This window comes from Herpailurus yagouaroundi, unplaced genomic scaffold (genome assembly GCF_014898765.1).
Source record: "Herpailurus yagouaroundi ecotype Mexico unplaced genomic scaffold, PumYag 202, whole genome shotgun sequence".
Taxonomy (NCBI): Eukaryota; Metazoa; Chordata; class Mammalia; order Carnivora; family Felidae; genus Herpailurus; species Herpailurus yagouaroundi.
The window spans coordinates 7,484,941-7,504,186 of record NW_024412433.1 but is presented as its reverse complement, the minus strand read 5'-3'; the positions used below and the strand labels follow the sequence as shown (position 1 = coordinate 7,504,186).

Genomic DNA, 19,246 nt, shown 5'->3' with positions numbered 1-19,246 from the left:
CCCCGGCTCTGTGCTTTCTGCCCCGTCCCCCCTCCTTGGCGTGTTGGCTTTGTCCTCATGTTGTCGCCCTGCTCACAAGCTCACTGCCGCAGATCCACACTTCTCATCTGTGTTCGAGGCAGGAAACGGGCCAGACATTCCTGACCCCTTTTATCAGGAAGCAAAAGCTCTCTCCTGGAGCTCCTTAGCCGATTTCTACAGACGATAACATCTTGGGTCCAGATGTTATCACGTGGCCACCCCTTCCTCAAGGGAGACTGGGAGTTGGGCATTTCACTCTTCCAGCCTCCAAAATAGAAGGTGACAAAGGGGGAGTAGCTATTAGACACAAATGATGTCTACAGAAGATTTTTCTCTTAAAGTTGCCCCCCTTTAGCCCCTTCAGGACAAAACCACCAGCTCCTCAGCTGACCCGCCCTCCTGAGAACACCAGAGAGACCTTACCTCTCTCCCACAGCAGAGAGAAGGTGAAAAAACAGGAGTTGAAATCTCTTCATACGTAGGGAGGCAGCATAATTCATACCAGAGGGAAGTCACGCTCCACAATCTTCCTTTTTCCTCCCCGACACTTGTAGAGAAGGGGAAAGGGAAAGTCGGAAATGTCAGAGCACCAGCCAGACCACCACTGCCTGGGGCAGAGGGTTTGGGAGGTGGTGAATAGGTGGTCCGTCACTTAGCAGGAGCCGTGAATGGTCTTGCCTAAGTGTGGTCTCGGGGGAGGGGGAGCAGAGAGGGGAAGAGGTTCTGCTCTGCAAAATGGGTGAGGGACCCGAATGTGGGGAGGACCAAAGGGCAAACTGGGGAGAAGGGGCACCTGGCTTTGTAATCTCCAGGGAAAGGGGGCTGGCTACACACCTAGAAGCACACACCCGCTTAGGGGTGGGGCCCAGAGCAGGACTGAACACAAGGACACAAGTAGATGACCAGGGAAGGCAGGTGCCACCACCACTGTCCCCCCGACCCCAGAATCCCGGTGAGGACAGACAGGAGGGATTTGTGGCTATGGAGGCTGGGGTCTGAGCCAACCTCACACACGGATCTCCAAGGACTGAAAGTAGCAGGCTGATTTCCAATGTACTGACACATTGGAAATGTGGAGAAATGCTGGAGACCTCATTTGTTTGTGGGGGAGGAGGTAGGTGGCACTTTTCCTCCAGCCCTCAGAGGCCTCCACCACCCTGTCCCCCAGGATGCCCAAGGGTGGGTAGCACTTAGTCGAAGCTGCGTTCTTTGTCTTGCAAACTTGCTGGGAGGTCCTGACCTGTCTGCTTAGAATAGATGGTCAAACGACAGGTGGCCTGAGCCCATGGTCATGGTCACAGCCAGCAGCAGGGACCCTTGTTCCTAAACTAGCCTCAGCCCCACCCTTTCCCTGACCTCAAACTACAAAGCCGATGGAGTGTGTTTTCTGGCCCTTCTGGGTCCCCTCATCTGACTCTCCGGGGGCCGCAACCTTGATCTTGACTGCCTGCCTTACTGAACTCTGAGTCCTATGAGCCGCTCAGGCTTATCCCTGCCTCCTCACAGTCCCCTGCGAGTCCCCTGCAGCCCACCTAGCCTTGTGCCTGCCACATGCTGGAGACTCCCTTAGTCTGTGGATAACTTAATAAATACCGAGGCCACACCGAGGAGCCCCTATTCAGGGGCTGTTCTGTTCCCAAGAGCCCCAAGCTCCAGACCCTCCTCAGCCCTCCTTCCTCCAAAGCTTACCAGGCCTGTGTCCTGTGCCTCAGAGCCTGGGAGGGCCCTGAACTGCCTGAAGTTCAAGTTATCTGAAGGACCCTGAAGAACACCCTAATTTGCATTAAGGTATCCAAGCCTGGGGGACCTAGTGCATCTCCCTCTTAGGCTTGTCCCCAGTGTCCTGGCCCATTGGAGTAACCCATGAAGATGTTAGGCTAATGGGACAGGTTCATGGTCCTCACCCATGTCATGGCTCAGGTCCAAAACGCCCCTCTAAACCTCCCCAAATCCTGACCCGCCGGAAGGAGCAAAAGGAGGGAGCCCAATTTGGGGCGCTTCCTCGCACTCTGCCTCCCTCCCACACCTGTCCGTCCAAGGCTGTGTCTCCAGTCGCCCCACCCCGCCACGCCAGATGGAAGGAACACGGGCTGGGCCAACGGAGTCAGAGAGCGGGGATGGAGGCTGAGCCATCTCTGTTGGGGCAGATGGGGCCCCTCTGTCTCCTCCCCAGCCCAGGTAACCCGAGCCTGGCATTTTGTCCATCTTGGAACAGCTGACGCTGCTGTGGTCAGACAGCTGGTGGGGCCTAGCTGGCCTGGCCAGGCTGGCTGGGGTGGGAGCATGGGCTGTTACATGAGACCCGGAGGCCACATCTCTCTACCCTGAACCGGAGAGCTGCTGTCCCAGCCGGCACTGTAGAGCTGCGGCACCATGTACAGGGGCCAGGGGCTGCCGCTCCTCCTGCCGCTGCTGGCTGTCTGTCTGGGTGTGGACCAGGGGCTCAGGAGCCTGGGGAGGCCTGGAGTAGAGATCCAAGGCCTCAGGGGATAGAGGGTCTGGAGGGCTACTGAAACCTGTCCTGCACCTCTAGTTCCCTACCTCTCCACATCACACCCTCTTGTGACCCCCCCCCAACTCTTTCTGCCCCAAAACCCCTGCACCCGGGCTCACTGCTGTCCGTTGCAGGAGCCCAGGGCCGGAACCAGGAGGAGCGTCTGCTCGCGGACCTGATGCACAACTACGACCCCCACCTGCGGCCCGCGGAGCGCGATTCGGACGTGGTCAACGTCAGCCTGAAACTCACCCTCACCAACCTCATCTCCCTGGTGAGCCACAGGCTTGTAGGACGGCAGGGGAGGCGGAGGCCCAGTGCACCTGGCCCCCGGGACCTGCTGGGGAGAGGAAGGGGCTGGCTCTAGCAGCCAGGAGGAGGAAGGACGCCACAGGGGAGAGGCTGGGGAGCTAGAAAACTCCGGTGAAGGATGCCCAAGAGGCTGGGGTCCTGTAGCGTCCAATGGGGGTCTGTAGGGACTAACATCCAGAGACGGCAAGCAATGGGGGCTCAACCCTCTGTTCTGAACCCCCAGAATGAGCGAGAGGAGGCCCTCACCACCAATGTGTGGATAGAGATGGTAAGAGGCCCCCCTGAAGTCCTGTACCCTGGATCAGGCCCCCTCCCTGGGGTCCCAAGGCCCTTGGAGCTGCCTGTCTTCCCCCACCCCCTCCCCGCCTCTTCTGGGGAGGGGGTGACTCCACGGAGAGCAGGGGTCTGGCAACCCCACTCGCCCTGCAGCAGTGGTGTGACTATCGCCTGCGCTGGGATCCGCAAGACTACGAAGGCCTGTGGGTGCTGAGGGTGCCGTCCACCATGGTGTGGCGGCCGGATGTCGTGCTGGAGAACAAGTGAGGAGGAGTGCGGGTAGGGGTGGGGGGACAAAACGATACGAGGGCAGGGCCTGGTAGGACAAGGGGGGCTCTGGGGAAAGGTGCAGACCGGGCCCCCTTTTCTGGGGCCAGGAAACACTGGATGCGGCAGGTGCTGCCTAGGGTAGGGCCTGGCCAGCAGACCTGACTCTCGACCTGGCTCACTCCATCTCCTCTGGGCTCGGTCGTCTGCTGGGCTGCGGCCCTCCCTCCAACCTGGGGGTGAGGGCGGCTCCCATGGAAGCTGTGGTGATTAGGGGGTGGGATGATGAGGCCTGGAGGTGGGCGCAGCGGGGAGGTAGTGGACCCTGTGCCCGGGAGGGGCTGGCGTCCCCAGGCCCCATCCACGCAGGACACGGGCAGGCCTGGGGCGTGGGACTCGGCCGAGCCGGGGCCGCCGGGGACGTGAGCCCCCAGCCCCGGGGCCTGGCCTGTGCGCAGCGTGGACGGCGTGTTCGAGGTGGCCCTCTACTGCAACGTGCTGGTGTCTCCTGACGGGTGTGTCTACTGGCTGCCGCCCGCCATCTTCCGCTCCTCCTGCCCCGTCTCCGTCACCTACTTCCCCTTCGACTGGCAGAACTGCTCCCTCGTCTTCCAGTGAGGCCATGTACCGGGGGTGTGGGTGCAGACCTGGAGAGCTGCCCTAAGAGGAGCCTGGCTGGGGAGGGGGGTGGACGCGAGGCTTCTCGCCAGGGGTGCGGCTCCCTCTCTCTGGGGCCTCTGTGCCCGTCTCAGGCCCAGACACCTGCAGGTGCCCACGTCCCTCCCGGCTAAGCCGCAGTCCCCAAACTCATCCTCCTTCGCTGCCTCAGTTTCCCTGCCTGTGCCCCAAGGGAGGAGTTAATGACTGGGGTGGGTGGGCAAGAAGGCATACACCTGCCCGCGAGGTACCAGCATGCACACACGAGCGCCACCCCACACGAGACGCTACACCCCACTCCCCATGGAGAGGTGGAGGCGCTCTCACTTTCCTCTTCCAGAAATGGGGGGAAGGAGGTCTGTGTGAGTGGGTTCCCATGCTTTAGAGAAGCAGTCTTTTCACAAGGAGACCCTCCGTAACAAACAGACCTGAGAGGTACAGACTGTGTTTTCTATGTTCTAACCATTGGCCCTTCCTGCCCTGGAGGCAGTGGAAGGGAGGAACAAAGTGGCCTTGGGCTCTTAACATCCGTGACGCGCACTAAGCTGCAGCCTCCTGGCCCTTCAACAGAAACTCTCCTGACCTCCAGGGAGCCCGGGTTCCCTTTGTTTCCCCCATCTCATGGCCAGGGCTCTGCGGAGGGCTCAGAAATTCCTAGCTGTACTTTTTGAGGCAAGACCGCCCACGGTTGCCCCCAGATGACTGTGTACGTGACCTCGTAGGTGGATCTATACGCCCTCAAATGTGTCCCCCCTTCCCAGGTCCCAGACCTACAGCACCAATGAGATCAATTTGCAGCTCAGCCAGGAAGATGGTCAGACCATAGAGTGGATTTTCATCGACCCTGAGGCCTTCACGGGTAACCTCTTCCCAGGACCCCAGCCGCACCTGACCTCCAGGGCAGGGCCAGGCTTGGTTCAGACCCCCTCCCGTGTAACTCAAGATGAAGGCTAGACTAAACCACACAAACTAGATTTTTAAAGACCCAGCAGAGTTCTGATTTCCCCATGATAATGTCTCCGGTTTTGGTGGGAGGAGGATCAGATATCCAATCTCCCTTTGCTGCTTCCATCCCTCGGTGGCACTGCTTTGGGCCCCGGCTGGCCGCCCACAGCCGGGTCACAGGGGCTGCGGGGATCTGCCCAGCCTGTGCTCCCAGTGCTCACTCTGGCCCGCTGCCCACAGAGAACGGGGAGTGGGCCATCCGGCACCGGCCGGCCAAGATGCTGCTGGATGTGGAGGCACCCGCCGAGGAGGCGGGCCACCAGAAGGTGGTCTTCTACCTGCTCATCCAGCGCAAGCCCCTCTTCTACATCATCAACATCATCGCGCCCTGTGTGCTCATCTCCTCGGTCGCCATTCTCATCTACTTCCTTCCTGCCAAGGGTACCTGGAGCCCGTGGGAGGGGAGCCACGGCCCCGGCCAGCAGCACAGGGGCTAGCTGGGAGGGCACAGAGTGGCACCACCCACGAGACCACCTGTCCCGGGGACAGGAATGGGGTGGGGGAGGAGCCCCATGGCAGGGAACTTGAGATCTGCTCTGAGGGTCTCTTGGTTACGGGCAGCGGGGGGCCAGAAGTGTACAGTCGCCATCAACGTGCTCCTGGCCCAGACCGTCTTCCTCTTCCTTGTGGCCAAGAAGGTGCCCGAGACCTCCCAGGCAGTGCCACTTATCAGCAAGTAAGGCTGGCCCTCACGCCTACCACCCCCTCCCGCCCTCCCCTTCCTGGAACTCGGGGCACTACCCTTCTGCCACTCCCACCCTCCCATCCTCAATGCCAACCCCTCACCCTAAGAGATCTGGGGGAATCAGCTGCTAAGGGTGGGGTGCGTCTGGAGATGGAGTCGGTGCCAGCGGGCCAGCCCCACCTCCCGCCTACCTGACCCTGGCAGGTACCTGACCTTCCTCCTGGTGGTGACCATCCTCATTGTCGTGAATGCCGTGGTCGTGCTCAACGTGTCTTTGCGGTCCCCCCACACACACTCCATGGCCCGCAGGGTCCGAAAGGCAAGGCCCCTCTCTGCCCACTCCAGCATCCTCCAGTCCAGTCCACTCACATGCGTCTTCCTCTCCACCCCCTTGCCCTTTCCTACTCAACTGCCACATTCAGCAACAAACCTGCCCTGTGTGTATCTTGAAGCATGTGGACTAATCCAGATGGATTAATAATAATACTGAGTGCTTGTTTTGTGGCAGGTGCATCATACATACTAACTCATTTGATCTTCATAAAACTCCTATGAGGTGGGTATTAGTGCCACCTCCGTTTTACAAATGAGGAAACTGAGACACAGAGAGGTTCATTAGCTCACCCAAGGTTGCATGGCTGGGAAGGAGAAGCAAGATTCTACCCAGGCCATCTGGCTCTACCCAGGTGGCTCCAGGCCATCTGCAGCCCACCTGCAGCAGTCAGCTGGGACGCTTGTTGCAAATGCAGATTCCCAGGCCCGCCTCAGGCGTCCGGGGCTGGAACAGCAAGGGTGGGGCCAGCCTGTGGCCTCGTGCAGGCTGTGCAGCAAGTACCCTGGTGATTCGAATTGCACACAGGTTTGGGGACCTAGGCTCAGCGCCTGGCACAGAACAGCCAAGCTGTACCAGTGTCAAGCCACTGTCCCTAAGGTGCTGCCTCTGGACCCCTGGTAGCTTGAGCCCTCCATGCCAACCTTCACTCTTTGCTCTGAAGCCCAGCCTGGCTGCCCACACGTCCAGGTCTGCCGGCTACTAAGCTAAGCGCCCCAGAACATCCTCTCTCCAGGTGTTCCTGCGGCTCTTGCCCCAGCTGTTGCGGATGCACGTTCGCCCACTGGTCCCAGTGGCTGTGCAAGACACGGGGCGCCGGCTGCAGAATGGCTCCTCTCCGGGATGGTCAATCACAGCTGGGGAAGAGGTTGCTCTCTGCCTGCCTCGCAGTGAACTTCTCTTCCGGCAGCGGCAGCGCAACGGGCTGGTGAGGGCGGCGCTGGAGAAGCTAGGTGAGGCAGGAGGTATGACACTGGGGACACTCCAGTGCTCACTCTGGCCTGCTATCTGACGGGGAGGGCTATCTGTTGGCCAAGGCACCGGACACAGCAGATGAGTGTTGGTAAGTGTCCAGCTGGGGAGAGAGACACTAGGGTCGCTCAGGAGAGGCTACCTTCTCAGACTATTTCTTCTCCACTCGATTCCCAAACCTTACCCTCTCTCAACAGAGAAAGGCCCGGAGCCAGGGCAGAGCCGAGAGTTGTGTGGCAGCCTGAAGCAGGCCGCCCCGGCCATCCAGGCCTGTGTGGAAGCCTGCAACCTCATTGCCCTTGCCCGCCACCAGCAAAGTCACTTTGACAGTGTAAGGGGAACTGAGTACCCGGTGAGGGACTTGGACTTAAGATGGGGGCAAGATGAGTGGAGTGGCCATGGCAGGGCAGTGGGAAGGAAAAAGTGGAATGGGGACATCAGTGCCAGGGGACTATGGCAGAACACAGGTTAAGGCCTGGAAGTAGGTGAGAGGGACCCAAAGAAATGGAGAATAAGAGGCCTGCTGGCGGGCCAAGGACGGCACAGTGATCCAGGGCAGGCTTGGTGCTCCTGCCGGTCATCCCACACCTGCCTCCCGCCCTCAGGGGAGCGAGGAGTGGTTCTTGGTGGGCCGCGTGCTGGACCGTGTCTGCTTCCTGGCCATGCTCTCCCTTTTTGTCTGTGGCACTGCTGGCATCTTCCTCATGGCCCACTACAACCAGGTGCCCCCTCTTCCGTTCCCTGGAGACCCCCGCTCCTACCTGCCCTCGCCTGACTGAGCCAACCATCGGCCGCCAGCCACGTGGAGTCTGATTGGCTGTGTTCTTCAGTGGCTGAGATCATGAGCATGCTCTTTGGGAAGTGCCCTTCATGGCCATGTGAGCCAACAGGCCCCGAGAAAAGCATGGGAAATAAAGAGACCGAGCTGGAGTCCTGGAGTGGTTGAGAACGGCTGTGGGCAGGGTGTGCTGTTGGGATCAGCATCCGCGTGGCACTGGCTACCTAGTCCTGGCAATCCCCTCACTTCAGCAAAGCATTAGCAACTCCCATCATTTCTGAAGCCCCAAGGACTCTGTTTTTTACAATGTCCCCAGCTAGGCAAGGTCCCATCCCTCTAGGCCTAGGCCCCCTTTCCTCTTTACAAGTTCCCCACAGGTTCCTAAAGGAAGGAAGTCAAGAGAGATGTGAAGGCAATGTTCTCTCAAAAGAATGGCAGTAGCCTGCTCCCACTGGCATCTCCCTCCCCTGTCTTCTGGGTGCTAGGAGTACCCAACACTCACCTGCACCAGGGACCTTTCCATCCATATGCATTTTTTATCATTGATCACAAAGATTTCAGAGTTAAGAGCTCTTCACATCATCATGGACAAGCAAGTCACTACTCCCCCCATGTTTCAGATGGGCAAATTGGGGCCCAGAGTAACAGGGGCTTCTCAGAACACTGGTGGCCAAATAAAGTTTGGAGTCCAGAATTCCCAACTCAGTTTTAGACACTCCAAGGAAGATTCATTCCATGGCCTGGAAAACAGACCCCTCTTCCTTCTCTTCTCAAAGGCCAGGGCATTTGCGCTGGTGTCAAAGGTTGGTTAAGACAAGGAAGAGCTAGGCAGAGAGGCTGGGAGGTAACAGGGAACTTCTGGGCTTTGCCTTGTGGAAGGAGACCCTGACCAGCCTCGCTTGGCCCCACTTAGGAAACAAGATGGCCAGCTGAGGGCTTCCTGGGAGAGAGGCAAGGCCCTGCTTTGGAGAGTACAGCTCCGGCCAGAGTTCTGATTGTGATGAAACAACTTCATCTGTAAATATGGGTACAGATTTCAGTTCCTATCTACCCTCATCAGAGGATCAAAGGTGCAGATCAAAGTGATTCAAAAATGCGAACATGCCACATGAAGACCTGACCATGGGACATTGTTGGGGGAGGGGAGAGGACCCCAGAAATAACCCCCCTCTCCCAAGTACAGGGTGCCCAAGTACAGGGTGGCTGGCTTTGGTGCTCAATCACCAGCAGGTTCATTCCATCAACTCCAGTGTATAGGTGCATGCTGCCCCTGTGTATTTGGAGCAGAGACTTAGATCCTGGAGGCAATTTGATGATGGTGGGCCCATCTGTGGTTCTCTTTAGCTCCTCGCACAAGTAAGCAAAATTAAAAATACTACACTTATTGAGGGTTGCTGTGTCTAGCGCCTGGCACTGATTATCCCGTCAGATCCACACGGCAACACGAAGAGGCAGGTACTGTAATACAGTATGGACAGTACAGAAGAGGAAACAGTCTAGGGGAAGTTAAAACACAGTCCAGGATGGTGCAGCCGGCACAGGGCGTGGAGTCGGGATTTGCACGAAGCAGGCGGTCCGGAGCCCGCACAGTCAGCGACGCGGCTCTGCCTCTTCCCAGCCGCCGCGGGAGGGGGTCGGGACCCTCCCTCGGACGGAAACTGTTTCCTTGGAGCCACCGGGAAAGCGGGCAGGAGGGCGACAGGAACCCAGGTAGCGCTGAGGCCCGCAGCCCGCAGGGACCGCGAAGCCCCAGCCTCGGCGAAGCCGCCCAGGGCGGGCGTCCCGGGATACTTGTCCCACACGGGGCCAGCGCGCAGACGTTCCGCTGCGCCGTGCGCAGCCGGAAGTGACCGGGCCCTAAGCGGGAGGGGACCTGGCGGAGCGGAAGTCACTCCGTGAGGCAGTGGCGACGGCGGCGGTGAGAGGATGAACAACAAGTTCGACGCGTGAGTGGCGCGTGGCCGCCCCCCCGGGGCCCCTTCCCCCAACCGTTCCCTGCGCCCGCCCCCACCGGGGCTGGAGGCGACAAAGCTCTCCGGCGCCGGCCTCCCTCCCGGGCTTGGGCTGCGGGCCTCCCCGGCCCAGGCGGCCAGCGGGGACGAAGAGGGGTCTGGGGAGGCGTGATGCAGGGGCCCCAGAGACTTCGGGGTCGTACGGACCGAGGGCGGAGCGCGGGGTCCCGGGGAGGAGGTGGCAGTACCGCCCGGAAGGAGACTGGCGGACGCCCCGCCCCGGTGGGTGCAGGTTGCCAGCGGCGTGGAAGGGCGGAGACCGCAGCGGTTTGGGTGTTTCCGCTGCCTGGCCTCCTTGCCTCTGAATCCAGCTTTCCACACACGCTCTAGCCTAGGAAGGTCACCTCGCTTCTCTGACTCAGTCCCCTCATCTGCAGAGTGGGGACGGTAACAGAGTCCGGGTCGCAGAGTTGTGAATACAGAGAGGTAATGTGGCTGTGGCGCCTAGTGGCTGCTCAGTTACGGAATTCTCCGTCTTCCTGAGGCTCCTTCCCACTTCCTTTCTCCTCCCCCTTTTCCCTTCTTCCAACACACTCACCAGGAGCTTCTGTTTTCTTGCCCAACGAGCGTACTTGCCATTGCCCCCTTCTCCCATTTCTGTATGTACCCTATCTGGTTCCTCGGTCCAGCATCAGACAATTGGAAATGCAAAAAGGACATGCAGAGTATTTGTGCATGTTTCCCCTCTAACGATTTGTATCTTGAGGTAGTTCTTACCTCTTTTCCAGCCGTCTAGGAAATCTGTCTGATCCCCAGAGACCTAGGTTTCCAGCCCCAGACCCGCCAGTTACCAGTTATTTGACAGTAGAAGAGTTACCCAGCCATTGTTACCTAAACCACCTTAGTGGTTAGTGCCCGGCTGCTGCTCTGAGTGTGGTAAGGACCAAATCACACTCAGCGGTGCTTAAAGGTACATTGTTAATTGCTAATAGGAATAAACGTAAAGTGGAATCGCTGTTGATTTAGGTTGTGACCTGCTGCTGATGGGACTTTGGGTTTTTTCCAGTACAATGAGTGCTGGTTTGCAAATTGAGGAGTCCTAGATTCCAGCACTCTCCGCAGCTCCTCAGGAATGTTTCCTGGTTGCTGAGAAGTCTCTGCTGCTTGGAAGAAGTCTTTGGCTGAACCTTTCCCCAGCCTGCTGCTTAGCTGAGCCCATTTCAGTAGGAATGGCCACCCTGCCCTCCGCTCCCCTATGTATACCCCTCGTCTTAATCTCTGCAGCACCTAACTCCAGATCTAAGTCCCTATAGGATTCTGCAAATCCTATACCTGTTCTTCCACTGAATTGAACAGGTCAGAATTTCATCTTAGGAAGGTGTTTTTGTGGGTCATCTAGCCCAGTCCCATCCAAATCATTTGGATTTGGGGATTGCAGTAAGCTAATTTAAGAATGGTAACAATGGGGGTGGGGGCGGGGCGCCTGGGTGGCTCAGTCGGTTAAGCGTCTGACTCTTGATCTCAGCTCAGGTCTTGATCTCAACATTGTGAGTTCAAGCCCCACACTGGATGTGACACATACTTAAAAAAGAAAAAAGAAGGGTAATGGCTTCCATAGGCATCTTGCTAGATGCTTTTCATATATTATTTCTACTCTTAACCCTACAAAGGGGATCATGTTACCTCCTTTTACAAATAGGAAAATGAGTCCCTACAGATAGAAAGGCCCATATGGTGGGATTCAAACCCAGGTTTGTTGTTTAGCCTTGATTCATGTACCTCTTGGCAAAAATTAACCTGGATCATTTTCAATTAGTTCTAACTATTAACTGTTCCTTGTAGTATGCCCAAATTTTTTAACCTCTCTCTTCTAGCTGTGTAGGAAAAGAACCAAAGCTTTCGTTGATTTGAAATTAGCAATTGGAGACCTCACTCCTGCCCCTGGTTTTGCTTTTGTTTTTGTTTTTCATGTGAAAAGTCTGAGGTGTATTAAGTTTATTTAAGTAATCTTTGCACTCAATGTGGAGTGTGAACCTGTGACCCTGAAACCAAGAGTCACATCCTCCTCTGTCTGAGTTAGCCAGGTGCCCCAAAAGTCTGCAGTTTTCAGACCATTGTTACATGTTTGGCATATATATATACACATATATCTATACATATATATATATATATATATATACACACACATATATCTATACATATATATATATACACATATATCTAAAATATATATTTTTTAGATATATATATCTAAAATATATATTTTTTAGATATATATATACACACATATATATATATATTTTTTTTTTTTTTTTTTTAATTTACACCCAAATTAGTTAGCATATAGTGCAACAATGATTTCAGGAGTAGATTCCTTAGTGCCCCTGACCCATTTAGCTCACCCCCCTCCCACAACCCCTCCAGTAACCCTCAGTTTGTTCTCCATATTTATGAGTCTCTTCTGTTTTGTTCCCCTCCCTGTTTTTATATTATTTTTGTTTCCCTTCCCTTATGTTATCTGTTCTGTGTCTTAAATTCCTCATATGAGTGAAGTCATATGATATTTATCTTTCTCTGACTAATTTCACTTAGCATAATACCCTCTAATTCCATCCACGTAGTCGCCAGTGGCAAGATTTCATTCTTTTTGATTGCCGAGTAATACTCCATTGTATATATATACCACATCTTCTTTATCCATTCATCCATCGATGGACATTTGGGTTCCCTCCATACTTTGGCTATTGTTGATAGTGCTGCTATAAACATGGGGTGCATGTGTCCCTTCGAAACAGCACACCTGTATCCCTTGGATAAATGCCTAGTAGTGCAATCGCTGGGTCGTAGGGTAGTTCTATTTTTAGTTTTTTGAGGAACCTCCATACTGTTTTCCAGAGTGGCTGCACCAGCTTGCATTCCCATACATGTTTGGCTTTTACACTCTTCACCACATGGTTCCTAAGGACTGTTCCTAAGATTCCAGTTTGCCAGCATCCTAAAAGTCCAGCGCCCGGAGTTGGGTACTGTAGTCTAAACTGATGTGCTCAGGTTAAAGAAGAGCTCTAACCTCCTCTGTTTTGTGGGCCCAACTTCTATGAGCGTAACCTAGAACTATAATTGCACCCCACCCCCCACATTTATCAAGTCAGTTAGCTACATTGTCATTGTTGCTGTTGACATGTGAAACTCTAAGATGCTTTCACTGTTCTGCAGTCCCAGCTGCGATGAGCTTGGTTTTCAGATCTAGATGCCATACTTGATTTTCCCACTGTTCTCTCTTCGCTAGCTTTTGGCCCACTCTTAAAGTATTGTCTGAACCTCCTGTTTGGCACTCATCCTATTCTGCTTTGTATTGCTTTGATTTTAGAAGTCCATTCATTAAACATGTTTGTTTTCTGCCTCTGTCTGATGCTGGACATGTAAAGATGAATTAGACCAAGTTCCCAGATGCATAAGGAATCGGTCTGGTTAGAGAATATGAGGACAAGCCTGGGTGGAAGTTTGGTGAGCTGACTTGGAGCCACTCAGTCTAGACAGCCTTAGAGATGCTAATTGCTTGCCTGTGTCTATGGAGCACAGATTTTTAGTCCTGACTATTTTGGCTCGAATCCAGCTTCAAGTTGGGAAGAGTAGCCTCTGGAAGATGGGATGCAAGTGATTTGCCTTAAGTGAAAGCTTAGTGGGCGGGGTGGTTGGTTAGCTCTATTGTTATTAGAAATAACAATACAAGGTGAAGGTCCATTAGGATTTCCTTTTACCATCTCCAAAGGGAGTCAGGAAGTGTGGTCCAGGGATCACAGCGCTGTTTGTTTTTGAGTGTAATTATTTTTGCTATTTTTTTCTTTTGTTTCCTAGTAGTGATTAGCAGCAAAACCACTAAAAAGAAAGGAACTTCTGCTTTTCTTGGGGCTAGTAAAAATGAGAGATGCTGGGGTGACTCTTCAAGATTTAAAGGGAAGGGACCCTAGAGGATATCGTGGAGGCTGGGAGCTGAGAGAGAAATGGTTTGAGCCCTGGGGTATCCCATAAAGAAGAGAATTAAGAGCTGTCTTGGGCCTATGCCATATAAAAACCTATGAGATGTTTTTGATCAGGAGCCAAAAAATTGGCTATGGCATCATAGTGGGGACAAGTACAAACACTTATATGGTGAGGTTCAGAAGAGGGGAGCCTGATCCAGCCTAGGGAGAGATTAGGAAGTATTTTTAAGAGAAAGTGGCCCTCATCCCGAGTCCTAAAGGACAAGTTAAGTAGAGGAAGGGGGTCTCTCTGAGAGGAGACCACATGATGAGCACAACAGAGGGGTGAGATTGGAGAACTCAAATAAGCTGATAACACTAGAGTGGAAGGAGTTTGTTGGGACAAGGCAGGAGGTGACCTTGGCACATATACCCACATAAGGACCTTTGTACCATGCTGAGGCCCAAGTGTGTGTATCTATCTTTTCTCCTCAGTGAGGTGCTTGGGGACAGGTGCTCTGTAGCATCTATACAGTAAGTGGCTTGGTAAAATATGGGACTTGTATGCTGTCCAGGCTCCTTTTGGAAAGTAAAGCAAACCAGCTCAAGTGTAATAAAGGGGAAGGCGTGTCATAAGCACAGATAACGTTCTCCCAGAAGTCTGGGGAGGTCACACTTAGTCAATGAGGTGGTAGCATCACCAACAAAACCACTTTCCTCTCCCACCTGATCTCTGCTCCATTCCCTTTCTCCCTACTGGCTTTCTTTGCATTTGCTCATTGTCTTTCCTTCACGGCTTTTCTCATATGGGTCCCATAGGATTGCCCCAGCTCCCGAATCTGTGTGATCTTTGATCTCCTAGATGAAAAGCTGAGGAAGGAATTGGCTCATACTTTTGAACAAGACCGTGAGGCATTGGTTATTGGCCAGGCTGGGCTGCCCTTTGTTCAAGTGCCCTTTATAATCATGTCTTGGCCAGGGTGGGGATGGGGACGTTCCTGGCGTGGTGCGACGCACCTGAATATATCCCACAGCTAGGACTGTGAAATGGGCAGAAGGTGCACCTCAACGCATGGTTAGTTTGTGCATTCTAATATTTATTGAGTGTTTTTTGTGTGCGAGGCACTGAGATTTGTGGGCCAAAAAGAAGCAAAATGCTTTGCAATATGTTTCTGTAGGTATGCAAGGTAATATCTGTGTTATCATTTGAGCATTTCTAGTCCCTTTCTTGAGAATTACCCAGTTCCATTTGACGAGATAGTCGCTAGGGCCAGAGGTGATTTTGAAGAAGATCCATGATAAGCTAATGGTCCAGCTGTGTACCAAATGGCATTCTTCTTATCTTTGTGAATTCACTTTCTTATTATCTTTTTGTCTGAATGCAGTGAAGTTTTTTTTTTAATTTTTTTTAATGCTTTTTGTTTATTTTTGAGAGAGAGAGCAAGCAGGTGAGGGGCAGAGAGAGAGAGGGAGAAACAGAGTCTGAAGCAGGCTCCAGGCTCTGAGCTGTCAGCACAGAGCCCAACGCAGAGCTCGAACTCACAAACTGGGAGGTCATGACCTGAGCAGAAGTCGGACGCTTAACCAACTGAGCCACCCCGGTGCCCCATGTGAACTTTATTTTTTTTTCCAAAGTTTATTTTTATTTATCTTAGAGAGAGAGAGAGAGAGAGAGAGGGAGAATCCCAAGCAGGCTCCACACTGAGCTGAGTGTGGGGCTCGATATCACCTCCGAGATATTACTACCTGAGCTGATACCAAGAGTCGGATGCTTAACTGACCTAGCCTACCAGGTGCCCCTCCTATCAACTTTACATGTATCTGAAAGCCTTAGGGTAGTTGCACTGCTTCTGGAAGGGTAACACCTACTATACATTTGACCAGACTTACTAGGCAAAAAGACATTCATTCCTTCTTTCAGTCATTTCTTTTTCTTTTCATTTAATATTGATTCAACATCTTGTGCTATGTGTTAGGGCAGCATCTTCTTGTCCTCAGTGCCGGAGATACAGACATTGATAAAATGTATCCAAGAGATACGTTCATTTAATAGGAAAAACAGACATGGGAGGAATGGCACCTTAGGCTGAGGGGTAGTGTTTGCATATAGCACAACTGTGGGACTAAGGGTTGCTTTGGGAGATGGGAAGGAAAAGAGGATATCAGTAGGCAGGAGTCAGATTCTAGAGGATTTTATTTTATTGTACTTTATCCTACAGGGTGGGCATCAAAAGGCAAGGGACAGTTGACAGTTTTAAGCATGGAAGTTAAATGATCAGATTTGCATTTAGAAAGATGCTAGTGGCCATATGGAGGATGGATAGAGAGTGGAGACGATTTGTGTCGGGGAGACCATTTAGGAATTTATTGTAATAACGAAGGTGACAGAGAGGAGGGCCTAAGTTAAAGCAGTGGCAGTGGGGACAGATAGAAGGGATGGTTAGAAGAGGCAAGAAATCTGGTTAAGTTTTTTAAACATCATTCGAAATGCTAAAGCAGTTATATAACCCAGAAACTCTTCTCATTATTGACTCATATTTGGCAAAGAAAACAGTCCCTTAAAATCTACTCCTGAAATCATTGTTGCACTATATGCTAACTAATTTGGATGTAAATTTTAAAAAATAAAAAATAAAACAAGTTAAAAAAAAACAGTCCCTTAAACTGCTTGCCTCTTTCTTCTTTGCCTATTAGCAAACTAGAAGACCGTGGTTTTTTTTTGGAATTCTTCCTACTTAACCTTTTTACACTCCCTTGCCCTTCCCTCATCTCATATACATCTCATTGCCTGTATTCGAGTGACTTGGGGGGTGGTTATATGGTGTAGTTCATTTGACCTGGTGGCTTTGTTGGGGAAGCAAGAATCAGCTCGGTCGTCACCTAACGTTGTTTTACCTTCCCACTCAGATTGAAAGACGATGACAGTGGGGACCATGATCAGAATGAAGAAAACAGCACACAGAAAGATGGTGAGAAGGAAAAAACAGAACGAGACAAGAGTCAGGGCAGCAGTAAGAGGAAGGTGAGTTTTGTGCTGTATAGATATAGTTGCCTTTGGACTCGAGACTCGGTTATCTTGTGGAATCTATGTGAAAGATACCAGATTAACTCAATGGTGCCCTATTTTGGAATATCTGCTTTTGTTCTCAAAAAAAGATTGTTGAATCACTGGCGTTCATGTTGGGAGTTAGAACTTTTCCCTTGCCATAGGATCTTGAGATCGTGCCTTGCTTTCCAGCATTCACCCAGCATGAGGGATTAACTGTGGACTTGAATGAGACTATCTGTTAGTTCTAAGCTGTTGCTGAGTATTTCAAATCCTACACATCCTTGAAATTTTAGACTGTTTAGTCAGTAATAATCTAAGCTGAAAATGACTTGGAAAGGAAAAAATTTAGAGAATGAGAGATTGATGGGTCAGTTTTTTTTTAATATTAAAACTTGTTTATCTGACAAGATTGAGCATTGTAGGTGCTAAAAGAGCACACAGGTGAATGAGACTGTGGATCAAGGGGCTTACATTAAGTAGTAGCAATATTCATAGTAGCTGACACTGAGCGCTTACTATGTGCCAGGCACTGTGCTAAGCACTTTACACCTATTAACTTATTTGATCCTCTCAGCAACTCTACGATACTATTTTCTTCATTTTGCAGATAAGCAGCTGAGGCACAAACAGGTTAAGCAGCTTGCCCAGGTCACTAGCCAGTAAGTAATAGGGTGTCATAAAGGAGGCATACTTGGCCTGGGAGTACTTGGGTGAGATAAGATATAAACATAAATACCTATAATAGAAAAAAAAGTTTAAAAAGCCATAGGAAAACCGATAAAATGTTAGAGGAACTTAGAATCCACTAACCACTGAAGACATTTACAGTGTAGGGACACCTGGGTAGCCCAGTTCAGCTCAGCTCATGATCTCACAGTTTGTGGGTTCGAGCCCCACATCAAGCTCTGTGCTGATAGCTTAAAGCCTGGAGCCTCCTTCGGATTCTGTATTTCCCCCTCTGTCTGTCCCTCCCCTGCTCACACTCTGTGTGTCTCTCTCCCCTTCCCTCCCTCCCTCCCTCCCTCCCTCTCTCTCTCTCTCTCTCTCTCTCTCTCACTCTCTCTCTCTCTCTCTCTCTCTCTCTCTCTCTCTCTCTCTCAAAAATAAACAAACATATGGGAATGCAAGATGATGCAGCCACTCTGGAAGACAGTAAGGAGGTTCCTCAAAAAACTAAAAATAGAACTACCCTACGACCCAGCAATTGCACTACTAGGCATTTATCCACGGGATACAGGTGTGCTGTTTCGAAGGGACACATGCACCCCATGTTTATAGCAGCACTATCAACAATAGCCAAAGTATGGAAAGAACCCAAATGTCCATCAATGGATGAATGGCTAAAGACGGTGTGAGATATATACATATATATACATACATATATATATATGTATGTATATATATATATATGTATATATATATGTAATGGAGTATTACTCGGCAATCAAAAAGAATGAAATCTTGCCATTGACAACTACGTGGATGGAACTAGAGGGTATTCTGCTAAGCGAAATTAGAGAAAGACAAAAATCACACGACTTCACTCATGTGAGGACTTTAAGAGACAAAACAGATGAACATAAGGGAAACAAAAATAACATAAAAGCAGGGAGGGGGACAAAACAGAAGAGACTCATAAATATGGAGAACAAACTGAGGGTTACTAGAGGGTTGTGGGAGGGGAGATGGGCTAAATAGGTAAGGGGCATTTAAGGAATCTACTCCTGAAGTCATTGCTGCACTATATGCTAACTAATTTGGATATAAATTTTTAAAAATAAAAAATAAAAAAAAATAAACAAACATAAGAAATTTACTGTGTAAGCAGAATCATGGGCATATTGCAGGGAATTAAAGATGTAGCCTTTTTGTGGAGGTGGTAAGGGGTGACACTATAAAATGTTTTCTCAATCTCAGATCATGTGAAAAGTGCCCCAGATTAACACACCTTATTGAATTCACAGGCTGTTGTCCCTGGACCAGCAGAGCATCCCCTGCAGTACAACTATACTTTCTGGTACTCCAGAAGAACCCCAGGCCGTCCCACTAGCTCACAGAGCTATGAACAGAATATCAAACAGATTGGCACCTTTGCCTCTGTGAGTACTTACTGGTTTAATGTAGTGAGCCTTGGTGGTATAGTCATGCCTGTACTTCTATCATTGTGTTTATTTACCTTCTGGTAACCTGTTTAGGGTTCTGCTTTCTTTATTTGACTGACCTGAGTCCCTCAGGTTTGCTCCTTCTGAGACTCCTCATTAGACATTCATAGGTAACATACATAGGTATCAGTAAGTATGGCATTGACCAGAAGTAGACAATACAAAAATACAGGTTTGTTTAAATAGATATTTGTTGGGTCCTTACTATGTGCAAAGTGTCATGGGGATACAAAATTTTATAATACATTGTATATACTTTTATGAAGCTTGACGGTAAAGATGAGAGTAAAAATTTGAAAGTTTCTCTTGTATTAAGAACCTCCCGG

The 19,246-nt window shown here is 51.3% G+C and overlaps 2 protein-coding genes across 6 annotated transcripts in view; both read left to right on the top strand.

Moving 5' to 3' along the window:
- The first annotated feature begins 2,241 nt into the window (after positions 1-2,241).
- On the top strand, positions 2,242-7,950 carry CHRNG (cholinergic receptor nicotinic gamma subunit). Its single transcript, XM_040450673.1, has 12 exons — positions 2,242-2,449; positions 2,650-2,789; positions 3,051-3,095; positions 3,257-3,366; positions 3,829-3,984; positions 4,789-4,886; positions 5,213-5,413; positions 5,594-5,708; positions 5,922-6,036; positions 6,785-7,001; positions 7,218-7,351; positions 7,626-7,950. Exons 1-12 carry the CDS (start codon positions 2,395-2,397, stop codon positions 7,797-7,799), a joined length of 1,560 nt encoding a protein of 519 aa, XP_040306607.1. The 5' UTR covers positions 2,242-2,394; the 3' UTR covers positions 7,800-7,950.
- A 1,663-nt stretch (positions 7,951-9,613) lies between these two features.
- Positions 9,614-19,246, top strand: part of EIF4E2 (eukaryotic translation initiation factor 4E family member 2) — a 30,376-nt gene continuing 20,743 nt past the window's right edge. For all 5 annotated transcript variants that reach the window (XM_040450679.1, XM_040450677.1, XM_040450676.1 and 2 more), the window contains exons 1-3: positions 9,614-9,744; positions 16,617-16,731; positions 18,723-18,857. In XM_040450679.1, the coding sequence (XP_040306613.1) occupies positions 9,725-9,744; positions 16,617-16,731; positions 18,723-18,857 (270 nt within the window). In that variant the 5' untranslated portion in view covers positions 9,614-9,724. The remainder of the gene's footprint in view (positions 9,745-16,616; positions 16,732-18,722; positions 18,858-19,246) is intronic.